The sequence below is a fragment of the Nannospalax galili genome, unplaced genomic scaffold (genome assembly GCF_000622305.1).
Source record: "Nannospalax galili isolate Female #2095 unplaced genomic scaffold, S.galili_v1.0 scaffold601, whole genome shotgun sequence".
NCBI lineage: Eukaryota > Metazoa > Chordata > Mammalia > Rodentia > Spalacidae > Nannospalax > Nannospalax galili.
Window position 1 is genome coordinate 360,134 of NW_008345690.1, and position 16,411 is coordinate 376,544.

The 16,411-nt window shown below is 43.8% G+C and overlaps 1 protein-coding gene and 2 pseudogenes across 1 annotated transcript in view; 1 reads left to right on the plus strand and 2 right to left on the minus strand.

Annotated features, from left to right (window-relative positions):
• The window catches only part of LOC115071838, a 54,941-nt pseudogene extending 45,665 nt beyond the window's left edge, over window positions 1–9,276 (minus strand).
• A 288-nt stretch (window positions 9,277–9,564) lies between these two features.
• Window positions 9,565–9,910, plus strand: LOC103741073 (annotated as a pseudogene).
• A 1,263-nt stretch (window positions 9,911–11,173) lies between these two features.
• Window positions 11,174–16,411, minus strand: part of Xpnpep1 (X-prolyl aminopeptidase 1) — a 57,395-nt gene continuing 52,157 nt past the window's right edge. The window contains exons 20-21 of the mRNA XM_008841754.3: window positions 15,617–15,715; window positions 11,174–11,701 (exon numbers count right to left, since the gene is read on the minus strand). Of these exons, the coding sequence (XP_008839976.1) occupies window positions 11,573–11,701; window positions 15,617–15,715 (228 nt within the window). The 3' untranslated portion in view covers window positions 11,174–11,572. The remainder of the gene's footprint in view (window positions 11,702–15,616; window positions 15,716–16,411) is intronic.

Consider the following 16,411-nt stretch of genomic DNA (forward strand, 5'->3'; position numbering starts at 1 on the left):
CCCCTGTAAAAGGAAGCAGGGCATCTATTGCATGCTGTCTTTTCCTTTTGGGGGAAACCAAGCCTCATTATTTATCACAAATGCAGGTCCAAACGAGGTCATAGTCATAGGAGGAAGTCGTCTATCTTATTACTTTCATTTTGTTTCAGTAACATAATAATTCTGCTAAAGGCAGAGATTTCCCCGTTTTGGTTTCCCAAGCCATCATCAGAGTTGGTTATCAGAATACTTAAAGAAGGGAAGGTTATACAAATTACAAAAACCAGGAGTAACTGGGGAAGGGAGATCCACCAAAAGAACAGCGGTCATCGGCTTTCGGCTGGAACTTTGTCAAACAGCACTCTTGCCAAGAACCATGGAACTCTTGGAGCCAGCAATTGGTGTGGTTATTGGGCCTTAAAACTGGGGTTGGACCATCAATTGATGTTCTCCCTTAGCAGTTTGCATATGGTTCTCCAAATCTATGAGAGCTAGTCTTCAAGGGTGGCTTCCAGGTCAGTTCCAGCTCTGTTGCTCCAAGTCCTGTGTCTAAAGTGTCTTGTCTTCAGCAATAGGGTCTTAACCTTCAAGTTCTGGGAGGCAATCAAGGGCTGTGGCAATAGCCTGTATAATTTTGGTAGTCTCTTGGACTACCCTGGCCAGCAACTTGAAGGGAGGTTTCTCCTATCTGGCACTGTTTCTTGTTATATGGCCTTCAGCTATACATATGGACTCCTGTAGAGATATTGTATGTGTAATTTTTCAGTAGGTTTTTTTAACTAATGCAATTCTCTCTGGGTTTTTTATACCAGCTAAGTCTCTCTCTCTCTCTCTCTCTCTCTCTCTCTCTCTCTCTCTCTCCTCTCTCCACTTATTATTTATTTATTTCATGAGTGTTTTGCCTGCATCTATGCAAGTAACCATGTGCATGCCTGGTCGTGGAGGCCAGAAGAGGGTGTTGGATCCCCTGAACTGGAGTCACAGAAGGTGATGAGTCACTATGTGGGTGCTCAAAACTGAACCCAGGTCCTCTGCAAGAGCAGCAAGTGCTCTTAACCACTGAGCCACCTCCCCACCCCCACTGAGAGATTCTTTTTCTGTTAAGTATATGATTGTATCGTTTGCATGCATGTAAGTGCACACATATTGTGCAATGCCTGCAGAGGACAGAAGAGGGCATCGAATCCCTGGAACTGGAGTCACAGAAGGTTGTTAGCTGCCATGTGGGTGATGGGATTTTAATCCAGATCTTCTGCAAGAACAGTCAGGGCTCTTAACCACTGAACCATTTCCCCAGCCCCTGTCCATTGAGAAATTCTTGACCAAGTGACCTAGTGTGTCTTTTGCAGCATGAAGGCTAGAGTTCAGATCTCCAGAAACCCACATAAATGCTAGGTGAATGTGGGGGCCCTTGGAAGGTGGAGACAGATCTCTATCAAACTCTGGGTTCCATTGATAGAATAAGATTGAAGGCGGATGGAAAAGGATGACTACCAATATCAACCTCAGGCTTCTACATGCACACACACAAGCATGCACACCCACACATATGTATGCTCACATGCACGCAGAAAAATACACACACATATGCACACATCACACATGTACACAGTTTCAGCTCCTCCTTAAAATCATATTTTCTCTCTTTTCCTTAAACACTCTTCATCCTATGGCAAACCAGTTAGAGTTGGCAGTGCCTGCCAACTTTATACAGGATACCTGTTCTCTCCTTCATCCAATACCAAGTCCACCAGCACTAATGTAGTTAACCTTGCCCACCTAGTAGCTGTCAGTACTAGGTTAAAAAAGAAATCCTTGTGGTTATTAATTTTATCATAGATACCAAAACTACCTAAAACAAACACAGAGTGTAATAAATTATAATGAAAATCCTTGTAACTAACATTCCACTTTCTTCTGCCCTAGTGTTGCTGTGAAAAAGTCTAATAGCAATTTGGTTATTTTTCCACCATTAAGTATTTTGTGGGTATTTTCCTTGAATATAAAAGGATTTATTTCCTTTACTTTGAAGTCCAACAAATTGTTCATATTATGCACTATTGCAAATTCTTGTTTTATTTATGTAGCTATAAGTGTGCCTCTTCAATATGTCATTTCAAATTTTTATTCTTTAATCTCGGGAATGTTTTCTTGAATATTTTATGGATCTGTTCTGATCCCTTGTTTTAGTTTTCTTCTTTAGAGAAACCTTATAAATGTTGAATTTTGTGTGTGTCTTTGTCACATTCTCTAGTGCCTTTTTATTCATTTTGCTTTGACCTTTGTGTGTGTGTGTGTGTGTGTGTGTGTGCATGCGTGTGTGTGTGTGTGTAGGTGCATAGGCACATATTAGCGTCCATAGACTGATGTGTCGGTTGTCTTCTTTAATTGCTTCAGTTGCTCTTCAGCGCTTTTTGTTTGGAGACAGGGTCTCTCATAACTCAGCCCCACCAGCTGGTCTGCGTCTCTTGCTCCCCAGGGCTGGAGTTGTGGGTGCACACTGCCAAATGTGGCTACAAGGGATCCCAACTCAGATCCTCATGTGTGTGCAGCAAGTACTTGACTGACTGAGCCATTTCCCCAGCCCCTTGTTTGAACTGTTGCATTTCCCTCATTCGTTTTCTGTTTTGCTGTCTGCTGTGCTCCTCTTCTTGTATTCTTCCCATTTCAGTCTTCACTGATTAGCATGATTGGATTTTTTCATATTTTCCTGAGCTCTCTCAATAAGACTTTTCTATTTGTGGTTGAATGCTGTTCTTGCATACATTACCTTCAAGCCTGTGGGGTTTGGAACAATTTTCATGTTTTACCAGTATGTCTTTGGGATGTGTTTTCATTCTTGGCATATAATTCTGCCATTTTTCAAATTTTTATAGCATTTTACCTCTATCTTTTTCTGTCATTTTTCTATGACATTAATTTTTCTGAACTTCAGAAAGCGAAACTTGTATAAAGATCATTTTTATTATTTGGGGCTTTATAACAACTTTTTCTGTTGATACTGTGAAGTGTTCTAAAATACAGCACCTACTTTATGAGCTCTCCTGGCTCTGATCTGGGCTGGACAATCTTCTCTCCTTCATCTCTACCTGTCCTGTTCTTATTTGAGTCTGTTCCCAGCAGCTTCTCCTCACTGTGGGGCTTTGCAAGTTGCTGGGATTCTGGCTGCTCCAGTCCCTATTAAACGCCTACACTCACCCACTGGAGTGTGCAAACTGCTCCCAGTTCTGCTGATGCCTCCTTCACTGACTTGTGGAGACTAAGCTGGTTGTTTGGCAGTTCCGTTCTCAGGCCCCTTCAGCACCTTGCTGCCTCCTTCACTTTGTTCCAACACAGATGTGCACAGCATCCTAGTTAGGCTCCTACTGTTCCTGCTGAGGGAGTATGAAGGGCCTTGCCACCTATTTGTTGTAAACCTCATCCTTGTGTTTGAGTTTTGCTATCTTAGTTTCTCTGTGATTTTATGGAATGATTTGGAGAGATTCAAAAACTAAGCCAAAAGTTATCAGAATCTGCATTTTTATTTTTAAATCCTGTGAATTCCTTAATCTTTGTTCTCTGACTAGCAGAATGACCGCAGCATAGGCTTTACAGTTGCCAAGCACAGGCTGGGGAGACAGGTCAGTTAGTAAAGAGTTTGTTACACAAGCATGGGGATCTGAGTTTGGATCCCTGCAATGTAAAAAGTCAGACACAGCAGCACACACCTGTAATCCCAGTGCTGGGGAGATAGAAGCAGAAAGATCCCTGGGACTTCACTGAATCATTGAGCTCCAAGTTCAGTGAGACTGTGTCTCAAAGAATAAGGTGGAAGACAATAGAGGAAGACACCAATCATTGATGTCTGGCCTCCACATACATGCATGTGCACATGCACATAAACGCCACACACACACACATTGCCACGTACTCACCTCCTCTCTTGAAACCCTCTAGAACAACTACCACTCTCCCCAAGAAGCCAGAAGCGCTCAAGCACTGATAAGTGCAAAATACTTCATGCTGAGTCTCCACATCGTCACTGGTATAAACCCCCAGCAGCTGAGGAAGCCAAATGCTACACCCCCCGGCCCCGACCCCAGAGGCTGGTCAGACTCCTGGGCTCATTTCCCAGTCATGTTCTTAATCCTGAATTGATCGGATGAGGAAAAGGACTGAAGATTGTTGCTGGCCGTCAGGTGCCAGTCCAACCCCTGGACTGGAGAAGCTCACAAGATTGTGAAGGCAGGCTCTCTCCCAGAAGCAAGCATCACAGAAGGACCAGAGTGAAAAGCTTCCCAGTCAACCCCCTTTGGGTGTTCAGTGGAGGAAGTCCTTCCTGGAATCTTCCCTACCTTGGACATATCACTTTACCAGGGAAGAGAGCAAACAGGCAGAAGTGAGACTAGTTTCCTTAGAGTTCTATAATTCAGCATAATGTCTATTTTCCCATTAACATTTATCATTTATCTAAAAGTAGCAGAGATTCTCTTGATCTGCATTTCTATCTCGCTGTCCTCCCTTGAGCTCTGGGACGTTAGAGTTGGATTCTGGCCCTGTCTTTATGACTGTCTCACTTAGTTTAGATCTGGTGGGCTTAATGCTAGGACAATACAGGCCGGGCAGGAAGCTCCAGGCACCTGGCACCTGTCAGCTTTGCTTCTGTGGCTGGAGCCAATTAAGTCAAACTGCTCTGAGGCTGCCTGGGGAAGTGACAGGCTTAACAGCCTGATGAACAAACAGTGGAGTTGCCGTCACACTTGAGTTATGGTCTGTTTAAACTTGAAATCAACTGTGATTCACAGTTCCCATTTCTTTGGCTAAGGAAGCTTTCAGGATATCAGGAGACGACAGACTGAGTCCTAAGGGGACACCTCCTGCCTTCCAGGTGAATGATGGATGAGAAACATGACTAATCCATTCTATCATTTGGAGAGGGATTTCGCCTCTAAGTCCTACTTTATGGTACTTATTAGAAATATGACCAAGTATGGGCAGAAGATATTCAAGAAATGATCTTCAGAGGATCAAAATACATCCTGCTATTTATCTGGAGGCACTGTTTCTACGCTTTTCTGACCTTGTGGCAAAAATAACTTGAGAAGCACTAGATCTTATTTCCTCCTCATAGCAAGTTAGAAGCATGGATTCTTGGGGGGGGGGGCATGTTGGCTAGTTTGTTTAGGTATTCTGTCAACTTAGGCTCACTCTACTAGTAAAAACTTTCCACCTTGGTTCCAAATGATAGATTAGTTCTTTTGTTCTCCACTCCCTTAGCTGGAGAAAATAATGGACACTGCCAACCATGCTTTGATGAACAGCCAAAGTATGTTTATATTTGTTCCTCTGTCAAAGTCATTCAAATTAAAGATGTGGTTTAACATCTAGTGAGAGGATTGTACAAAGATGCCTAAATAGGGAGCATCAGCAATCTGTCTCCTTCCCTAGACAACTGACTGTCTGATCTGACCATTTGGCGACTACAGTCTATTGAAGACTTACAACTTTACAGGGTACAACTTGACAGCAAACTCAGGCTAATTCAGGCTTTAGCCTTGTAGCAATTACCTGCCCTCCCCCAACACACACACACACACACATACCTCCTCCCCTTGGCAGAGAGGTGTTCTGCAGAGCTTGGAGGCAATCCAGGGAGCAAAATGGACCTTCATATAGGTGAGGCTGTACTCAGATACATAATTGCTGCTTCTGATCAAAAGTGCAGAGGTGGACAGGTATGGTGGCACACCTTTAATCACAGCACTCAGGAGGCAGAGGCGAGTGAATCTGTGAGTTCAAGGCCAGCCTGGTCTACACAGTGAGTTCCAGGCCAGCCCTTGTGTCAAAAAATTAAAAATGAAAAGTGCAGAGCTGGACAGTGTTGTCACACCTCCCTGCAGAGTTGAAGCACTTCCTCCTTCAAAGTCACTTCTAGATTTAAAGGGCCATTATCTTTTTCCTCCATTTGTTCTCCCCTTTTAGGAACCAGAGATTAAAAACTAGAACACTAGGAGGGTAGTTCTGGGAGGAGTTAGGGGGAGTAGGGGGGGTTATGATGAGAATACATTATATGCACTTGGTGTGGTAGCACATGCCTTTAACCCCAACAAGGCAAAGGCCGACAGATCACTGTAAGACAGAAGCCAGCCTGGTCCACATGAGTTCCTGGTCACCTGGGGCTATAGGAAGACCCTGTCTCAAAAAGACCAGATACAGATATAGATATATAGATTAGATATAGATATGGATCATACATGTATACCATATGCTTGTATGAAATTCTCCAAATTAATAGAAAACTAATTAATAAAGAATTTTACAATATATTTTTTAAACTATAGTGGAACAAGGGACAGAAAGAATATTAATGTACCTCTCAACTCTCACCAGCCAAGCTTTCTCATGCAACAGAGACCCACAAATGCTCAAACTGCAGTGAAAGAGACATTGCAGAGTACATATCCCTAAATGGGACACCTTTATCAAACCTCTGCCTCCCAAGGCTCAGGGACCATTGTGAAAGAGGGGTGAAAAGATTGCAAGAGCCAAGAGGTGGTGGATAACCAAAAGGAAACAGTTTTCCAGACAGCTGGTCAGTTACTCATATGAACTTATAGCAATGGTGACAGGATATACAAGTTCCATGCAAGCTCAAACCAGAAAAAAATCCTGCCATAGATGTGGGGAAAAAGCCCTAACCTTAGCCTAGGAACCATTAGCAACTGATAACTACTAGGAAATGGGAAGTTGGTTATTCTTTCATTTGGGGACCCAAATTGGACTAAATAAGCCCTTTACTATATATATATGACAGAATACATGAAATTCATCAGGGGGCTATGAAAGGGGTACAGATGGGATCAAAATGTATGAAATTTGCAAAAATTCAATTAAAGAAGAACAAAAAATATAATAAAAACCTATCACATTCAAAAATGGGAAAACAGAAAAGCAAATCGCCCCCCAGGGAAAAGCTCAGTTGTTCCAGAAAAGTCTCAAGACTAAGTTATTACCACAAGCTGATCCCTGGCCTAGAAACTGCAACAACAATAATTAGCAATAACAAAACACAGCAACCCCAAAGAAGAATTTGATTGGAATTACACTATGCTCAAATGTCCAACTTTCAAGAGTCACCAAACATACAAAGGGGAAAGTATGACTTTTTTTTTCTTATTAAAACAGTATTTGTCTTTTCTCTGTCAAACCCTGAGCCAATCACTTTCCCCAGCCTTCCTGGGGAGGTAAAGGAAAAGGACAGAGGAGACACAGGACAAAGAACTATGAGGTGGAGATAGCTGTTTCTCATGGCAAAGAGGATGAGACAGGCCACCATTAGGCAAAAGAGTCACATGGGCAAAGCCCAGAATTGTATAGAAGAGCTGTTGCTTCAAAGATGGGTTCCTGTATAACCAATGATGAGGCTCCCTAACACTGTCCCAGTCCCATCCCCAGAGCCAGCCACCCCAACTGTGGCAGCCCTAGCCCCAATGAACTTGGCTGCCATGTTGAAGTCCCTCAAAATGGTGCTGGTTTAGAAGCTATAGCTAGGAACCAGTGAGGTCAGGGGACCTGGGACTGCCAAGCTGCTGAGGCTTTCAATTGCCAACGTCTCTGGTTGGTTCAACACCACTGCAGAGTGCCGTCAACTCAGTCGCCGAGAGCAGCTCTTGACCAAGAAACAGGTAAAGATGAACTTGGAGCAGGTATACACTTCCAGGAGTGAGAGGCCAAGGCAGGAGAGCTGATCTCAGTGCAGAGAAGAAAGAGAGGGGCATGATACTTTATTAAAGTATTTTATTATTTTATGTATATGAGCCTGCAATTATGTAAGCGACCTGTGTTGTGCAACGCCCACGGAGGTCAGAAGAGGAAATCAGATTCCCCCGAAACTAGAGTTAGGGATGGTTGTTAGTTGCCATGTGGGTGATGTAAATTGAACTCAGGTCCTCTGCAAGAGCAGCCAGTGCTCTTAACCCCTAAGCCACCTCCCCAGTCCCTGGGGTATGATACCTTTAAAGGAAAAAAACTCAACTATCCTTGAATAACAAAAAACCTGACGGCAGGCCTACAAGACAATGACTTTAAAACAAATGTCTTAAGATGTTCAAAGAGCTCAAGGAAAAAAATGTGTAGAAAGCCAAGACAGTGTCTGAAAGAAATACAAAAAGAAACCAAAAATAAATTCTGGAGCTAAAACTGATAGTCAAATGAAAATTTGATTAGTGGGATTCAAAGGCATTTTTGAGCAGGCAGAAAAGCGAATTGTAAACGGAAGACAGGACATTTGAAACTATCAAATCTGAGGAACGGAATGAAGATTGAAAAGCAAAGGGAGCTCAAGGAAGCTGTGAGGTAACACCCGGCAGTCCCACATACACAAGGATCTGTGACAGAAGACACGGTGGAGGAATACTGGAAGAAATAATGTCTAGAAAATCCCCAAATTTGATAAAAGACATGAATGTAAACATCCAAGAAGTCTGTCAACTCCTATGAAGTTAACTCAGAGACTCTCACTGAGACGCATTATAATCAAACTTTCCAAAAGTCTGAAAGCACTAGAAAACTGATTTGTCACCTACAAGGAACATTCAGTCAGATTATCTGCACATTTCTCATCAGAAACTTTTGAGGCCAGAAGAAAGAAATGTCAACCAAGAAGCATATATCCAGCAAAGCTGTTCTTCAAAAGTGAGAAATTAAGACATTCCTAAAAATAGATACACAAAACTACGACTAGACCTACTGTCCAAGAAATGCTTAAGGGATACTGAAGAGGAACTGACAGGACACAAGACAGCAACTCAGTGCCACACAACTTTAAAATTCAATAGAGGTTAAACACATAGGCAATTATAAAAAGCTAGTATTATTGTAACAATGGTTTGACTCCATTTTTTGTTGTTTTTTACATTATTTAAGCAACTAATACTTCTTTCAAATCAGTCTAGAAACTAAAATGGGGGCTGTAGAAATGGCTCAGTGGTTAAGAGCACATACTGCTCTTGCAACAGACCCAAGTTCAGTTCCCAGCATCTACATCGGGTGGCTCCCAATTGCCTGGAACTCCAGCTCCAGTGGATCTGACGCCTCTTCTCACCTTCACAGACAACTTCACTCACATGTGCACATACTCCCATACAGACATAGGCATACCTATAATTAAAAATAAAATCAAAATATAAAAGCAAAAACTTTTAACAAGACCAGTTTGAGAACATAGCAATATGAAAGATGTAGTCTTTAAAACATACACACATCCTATGTATAGTTCCTGTTAAACTGAAACAACTTGATGGGAGGAATTTACCGCATGACTTGTTCACCAAAGTATTGGGGAACAAAACCCTAAGCTTCTCTAGGTCTTATAAAAACAAATAAAAAGTAATCAGCAAGGCTTGGAAATAGAAATATAGAGCCCAAGTCACATTCTGCCTTAAAAGGTAAATACACATCAGTTAAAAAGAATATATACATATATATCAATATCGAAAAAAAACTGGATACACTGCCAGGCTATAAAAGCAAATTAGGGCTGCTGCCCCTGCGGCCGAGCTCAGCTGGGATGAGCACACAGGGCCAGGTGGCGGAGCCACAGCCAGTGCAATGGTAGCAGTCGGACTGACCATTGCTGCTGTGGGATTTGTGGGCCATTATGTTTTACCAGCCATGAAGCATGTGGAACCTCAAGTAAAACAAGTTTTTCAAAGTCTACCAAAATCTATCTGCCTTCAGTGGTAGCTACTACAGAGGTGGATTCGAACCCAAAACGATGAAACAGGAAGCATCATTAACACTGGGCATGAGCCCTACTGCCAATAAAGGGAAGATTAGAGATGCTCATTGACGAATAATGCTCTTAAATCATCCAGACAGAGGAGGCTCTCCTTACATAGCAGCCAAAATCAACGAAGCTAAAGATTTACTAGAAGGTCAAGCTAAGAAATGAAGTAAATGTATGATGAATTTCGACTTCCTACTAAGAATGTATATAGTACACTTGTGTGGGCAACAGTGGAGGAGATGTGCTTGTGGAACTCCCTATCAATCTGGTTGGGGCTGTGCCCTGGGGTGGCTGGTGGGCGTCATTGCTGGGACCTGAGGTTGGAGACCTGGCTGGGCGGCTGCTGCAAGGGGTTTTCATGTCTCGAAAGAGCACAGCTTTATTGTGGTAACAGAATTAAGACAACCCTGTGGGGACTTAAGCAGGACTCAAAGTTATGGTGGCTAACAACCATCCTAACTCCAGTTCCAGGGGAATCCAACACCCTCTTCTGACCTCCATGGGCAGTGCACAACCCAAGTGCACTTACATGAATACAGGCAATACATTCATACACATAAAAATATTTTTAAAATAAAAAAATTTTATCCCAAAATTTTCACTATTTACCCAGTGCTGAATACAGAGAAGCTGGCACGTCCGCAGCAGACAAGAACAGCTGTACCTAAGAACTCTCTCTAGTCTGGGTTCCAGGTCCTAAGACAGGATTTGCATGCAAGGGCACAGATGAAAGAGAGGGATGACAAGAAAAAGAAGAGAGTCCATTATTAAGCAAGTTACTGTCGAGGGCAACGGAGGCTCACTCCTACTGCAAGGTGGCTACATAGGGCACCCCTCAGATACTGCAGCCAAGAGATGGGCTATTTGCCCATCCTCAACTAAGCTAGCTCCCTTGGCCTCTGTGGTTTTCTCTAATTGTGCAAATAGAGAGAAAGACTACAGAACTGGAAAAGCAGAAACTTGTTGCAAAATTCTGTCTACAAATAAGAGGTCTGGGGATGTAACAGCTCGGTGGCAGAGCTCCTGCCTAGCCTGTGTGAGGCCCTAGATCCAACCTCCAGCACCACAAAAAAAAAAAAAAGGAAGGGAGGGAGGGAGGGAGGGAGGGGAAGAAAGAAAGAAACAAGCTAAGGGCTACAGCAATTTGAGTGAGACATCTACTCCTAAAGAGTGGATGAAACTGTCACTTTTGACACAATTTTTTGTTTTTAATATCAATTATGTATTTTTAAATTGAAAAACTATAAAAACAGTGGGCTTTCCAGAGAAAATAAAACAATGCTTGCAACTAGTCAGAAAATGTGCAGGGAGGCCAGGGGTCCCTTAAAGTCAGTCCTCCACCTAAAGAGCACATGCCCAGAAGCCCTGGAGATGAGCACGCCAGACTCAAGGGAAGCAGCAATTTGAGGAAAGACAGCTCACACAAAGAGAGTTTCAACGTTTTTATTTGCTGATCATAAATAGGTCTTGTGAACATCAAGGTGATCGTGAATGATGTGCTAGCACCTGGAACGTGACTACCATGGGGCACTCACTGGTTCACCATCACCAGGAGGCTCAGGGTGTCTCCCCCTTGTCAAGTCTTCAGCTTTATGGGGGCTCTTCTTCTGGCATAGCAATTTTATTCTTGGCTCATTCTCAACAATTAAAAAATCATAAAAGACTGTTTGCAAGAAAATATCAAAGTGGATAAGAAGATTTTCAGTTCTTCTTAGCATCTAAAAGTAAAAAGGGGAGTTAAGAAGGAAGAGGTAAGGAGAAAGAAGTCGGGATCTGCTGTTTCTTCTTTTCCTCTGAGCATTTTAGACAAACAAAACCAGGGAGATATCAATGCTGCTTGGAGACAGGCTCTGTCTCTCTGATGAGCCATTCGAGAGCTTCCTGGCGGCCCTGTTTCTGCAGTTCCTTCCCAACCACATCCCTGCAGGTCTGGTGGTAATTGTTGAGCCAGTCACGCTGCAGGGAGAAGAAAGGATACGATATTCAATATCACACAGTTACCAAAGAGCTGCAAAGGCCAACAATAAGAGACCTGGGTGCTGAGGTCAAAGCTGAGAGGAAGGATGCACAAAGCCCTTTCCTCTTGCTCCATGACAGGTGATTTCCTTATGTCTATTTCTCTGTAAAGAGATGGGACCGGGCTGCACTGCTTATGGTGAACTGGTCCCAGAAGAGTTTTTTCAAGTTGGACTAGAAGTGACTATGAGGGAACCCAAAACACCAATGACAAGCTAAGACACTGGGCTTCCCTAAGTGCAGAGGAACTTGTAACCAGGACCTCCTCTTGGCAGGACCCCTGGCAGAAGCCACATTGATGATTATAAGAGATGGGATCAGGTCACTCAATTAGCAGTTCCTGTACCCACCCATATGGACCCAGTCCCTTAACCCTGAACTATCTTAGGGTGGTGAACAAGCCCTGGACAGCTGTGAGGACTCCTGCTAAGACTAGATGCTACTCAGCTAAGAGGCTGAGCTTCCCATCCTATGTTTACAGCTAAGTAAATGGGGATCAGCCAAGTCCAGGTGGCTCTTGTCAATGTGGCTGTCTAGATGATCCAAAACTTTTAGTGGCCAAGGGCTGTAGTGCTTCAGAGAAGGACTGGAAATAAGCATGACTTTCTGTTGTTGGTGGAATATGTCACCACATCAGGGGATCAAACAAGGATCAAAGAAAGGAGGTGCTGATGGGACTTGGTACCTGAGTGGGGACTGATCCACAGGCCTGATGCTGAAAGTACTGTGGCAGGTAAAAGGGTGGAATCTCTTGGTGGGAAAAGGAGGGTGGAATGAAGACAGTTTTACTCACATGATAACACTGTCCATAGGATGGACCTGACCATACGCCTAGCTGGACCAAGGCTGATGAAACTGATACTGCCATTGGTCTAGGCAGATGCCATTCAGGTAGACTGTGGTGTTACAAAGGCGCTAGCTTCAGGCAACAGCCTGCACCAGGTACCAATGTCTGCCTGAGGGCTCAAGATGGGCACATAAACATGAAGGTGGACAGATAGAGAAGCACTACCAACTGGCTCTGACATAGCCCAATGATAAAAGCCAATTATCCCTGCTAGGCACAGGGGAAGTAGTGGTGAGGGTGTCAAAAGCTAGTGAACTGCTCTGTGTCTGCAGCAAGGCTAAGCAGGGCCAAAAAGCCACCAGCAAGTGCAAATAGCTAAAGAGTGAGGGCAGGGGCCTGTTGTAGCCCTGGGGCCAAAGGGACACCCCCAAAAGCCTTTTTGGTTGAGGACGGGGAGACACAGGATAGTGTAAGCCTCAATAGGGCCTAAGCAATATCCCAAGGCTCTGAAGTCTGCCCAAATTCACATCTGACTAAAGTCCTCTACTGCCATCTGGTGACAAATGACAGAATGCAGACCCACCCCAAAAAAATCCCTAAAGAGACTGTCAAGAACAGACTGAGAGATACTAAAGTGACCAGGTATTTTAGAAACAATGGACAGCCTTTGTTGTGAGTTATTATCATCCCTTCAGATAAAATGATGCCACAGACTAAGTGGTATATAAGAAAAGGACCCTTAGCTAAAATAACAAATGATACATACAGTATCTGCTTGGCATGTCAGATACTGTTTACTAGTATCTACAGAAATCTTGCTTATGATTCAAAGAACAACTGTCCAAAATAATCCCTCAGTGATTTGGCTATGCAAGGTGTAGTAATAAGCCACTGGAGACTCCAGTGGTCTATGTCAAGTGTCACAGGGTGGTCTGTGACTCCTCATAGGCCTTGCTTCAATTCTCCTCATGCTACATGCCTGAATAAAGTGCAACATCACATGGGACAACTGCCTCCTGACTCACAGGTGGACCGGGAGGGCTGTGTAACCTAAAATTGCTTTGCAGCAAGCCACAGCCTTGAGCTTTCAAGAGTCCCTTGCTAAGGCCCCGGAAGATATACCCAAGGGACATCCTGATACAGCCTCCTATGGGACACAAGGCTTCTATGCAGGGTGGTTCCCAAGCCTCCACAAGTTCATGTTCCCTTTTTCACCTAAGGCATCACTTTGAGGCACTGAAGAAGTTCCTGGACTGCTGATAGGATTCTTCCCACTGACAAGATGGATGATGCTATACTCGGCTAGGCGGATTGCCCTGTTCTGTATGTATTTACAATCTGTAAGCAGTACCACCAGTCCCCTTCAGTGTCATTTGAATGGAAATGCTGGCTGAATCAAAGCTACTAATATCAGGCAAGGGTGCCCAAGCACACAGGAAAGCTAAACAGGAAATAGATGACCACCTTTCTCTGTCATCTACTTGTTAGATTAAAAACACAAAAGAGGCTTCTAAGGAATCCCACTTTACAGCCTCCCAGGAGAGCTGCTGAGCTCTTAAGTTTTTTGTTTTTTGGGATTTTTTGTTTTTGTTTTTATCTTTTTGAGACAGAGTCTCCCTGTAACCCCAGTTGGCTTGAACTTGCTATGAAGATTAGGCTGGCTTTGAACTCGCAGAGATCTGCCTGCCTCTGCTGGGTAGGAACAGTAGGCCATTGCTTTTCAAGAGAAATGGCTTCACTCTGTTGGGATTAAAGGCGTATGCCACCACGCCGAGCTTGCTGAGCCCTCTTAATGCCAAGAACTAGGCCCAAGCAGATCCCAGTAAGGATCAGTCCTGCCTCCTGAAGCATGCCAAGGCCCCTGGGAGGAGGGCAGTGGCTGTCTCAGGTAACAATCATATTATTCCTAGAGTAGCCTGTTGTGCTTGTACTACCTTAGGCTTCCACCAATCATCACTGGGACTTCTGACCCCTACCTTGTTCTGGAATTTGTGTCCTGGTTTCCAGCTTCCCAGATTAAGAACTGTTCTGGTTGTCAGGACTGATTGTTTCTGCCCTATTTCAGGCCCCCATTTCTTCAGTGACCTTGATCCTGCCTGCTTCCTCAAGCCTTACTCCTAACCCACCTCTCACCTGGCCTCATGAGCCTGGGAACTGACTGTAGGATGTGAAGTATCTCTAATCCTCTGAGGTTATGCCAGGCGTTATGAAGTTTCACGACCCCAGAGTAATGCAGTGGCAGAAGGCCTGGGACCACCTTGTTCATCTACGTGAAAACTGGGCACATAAAATGGATTCTGCTTCTCATTTCCTTATTGTTTCATGCAACACAAGAAAACAATCTGGCATGTGCAGCTGCAGGAGGCCCCACTATCCATCTGGCTCTTTGTAGGAAAGAAAATGGGCCCATGTTTGCTAAACAACTGTTTGACTGTTGTTTGATTCTGAAATGTGCCCCCATGGGCTCATGCTTTGAATGTTTGTTCCCCAGCATGTGGTACTATTTTTAGAGGCTATAAACTCTTTAGGAGGTGAGGCCTAGCTGGCAGGGATAGTCTCTAAGGGTGGGCAACAGCTGGCCCCTGGTTCTCTCCCTCTCACTCTTTCATGGACTCTGCCTCACACTCCTGCAGCCACAGATAAAGCTGTTCATCAGCCTTCCCCACCAGAATGGACTGAAAACTAAAACTGTGAGCCAAAGCAAACCTTCCCCCTCAAGTTGCTTCTGTCAGTGATTTGAGCACAATGACAGAAAAGTAACTAATGCATTGGCTCAGTGCCTCGAAGGAAGAAGAGTGAAGCCATTTCTCTTGAAAAGCAATGGCCTACTGTTCCTACCCATAAGCCCTAGAGCCCCACAACAGCTCATGGACCAGGACTACCTGGGCCTAGAACCCAACACATACAGGAAAAGCTACCAATTCCCAGGACCTCAGCCATTCAGACTCAGCTGACCTAGACCTCAACTCTAAAGTGAAAAATGAGAACAGAAAAAGGAATTTAGGAAGACTCTCTACCCATCCACTAACATTTCTTCCCCAACCTCCATCCTAAGACTTTTCCATTACCTCTTTATCTGTAAGAGAATCCACATCTATCATTTTGGTCTGGATCGGAACCAAAGTTAGAGGTTCAAAGGTCAGGCTTCCCCGGTTATTGAAATTATACTGTAAGAGAAGAAAGTAAGCAGCAGTTTTTACTCCTTTCTATCATAGTAGATGGCTGTGAGGTTCTCCACCAGGCCTGACACCCCTCAGAGAAAGGTGTTACTGGAAGCTAACAAGTAGTCACCATTTGTAACAGACACATGAGGAACACAAACACAGCTAATGCCACTTTCCAATAGCTGTCATGAACACATGTCTTATTTACCAGGAAGAGCCCAACAGTGGTACTGAGGGGCTCCTACTGACAGTCCACAGGCAAATGTCTGCCAGAATGGAGAAGATGGGGGCAAAATATGAGGATGTCTGGGCTTAGGCAATATTTGGCTTGGGAATCTCCAGATTCTACTGGGGTATAAATCACCTAACTCAATTAGCTACGTGGCCTATGTGATCCTGTTCACTAAGCTTTCTTTCCACTTTTTTTTATTTAATTTTTATTTATTATGTATATGTGAGTGAATTTATGTGTACGTCTCTGAATATGTGGAAATCAGAGGACGACCTGAGAGTCAGTTCTCTCCTTCCACCATGTGGGTTCCAGGGATCTGACTCAGGTTAGCAGACTTGGCAGCAGGCACCTCTACCTGCAGACCCAAATCTCAAGTTCACCCACCAGGATATTTTTTTCCATTTTTTTTTTCTTCCTTTCCTGGCTTTTTTTTTTTTCCCCTCTTATTCTTTAACCAGGGGACTTGG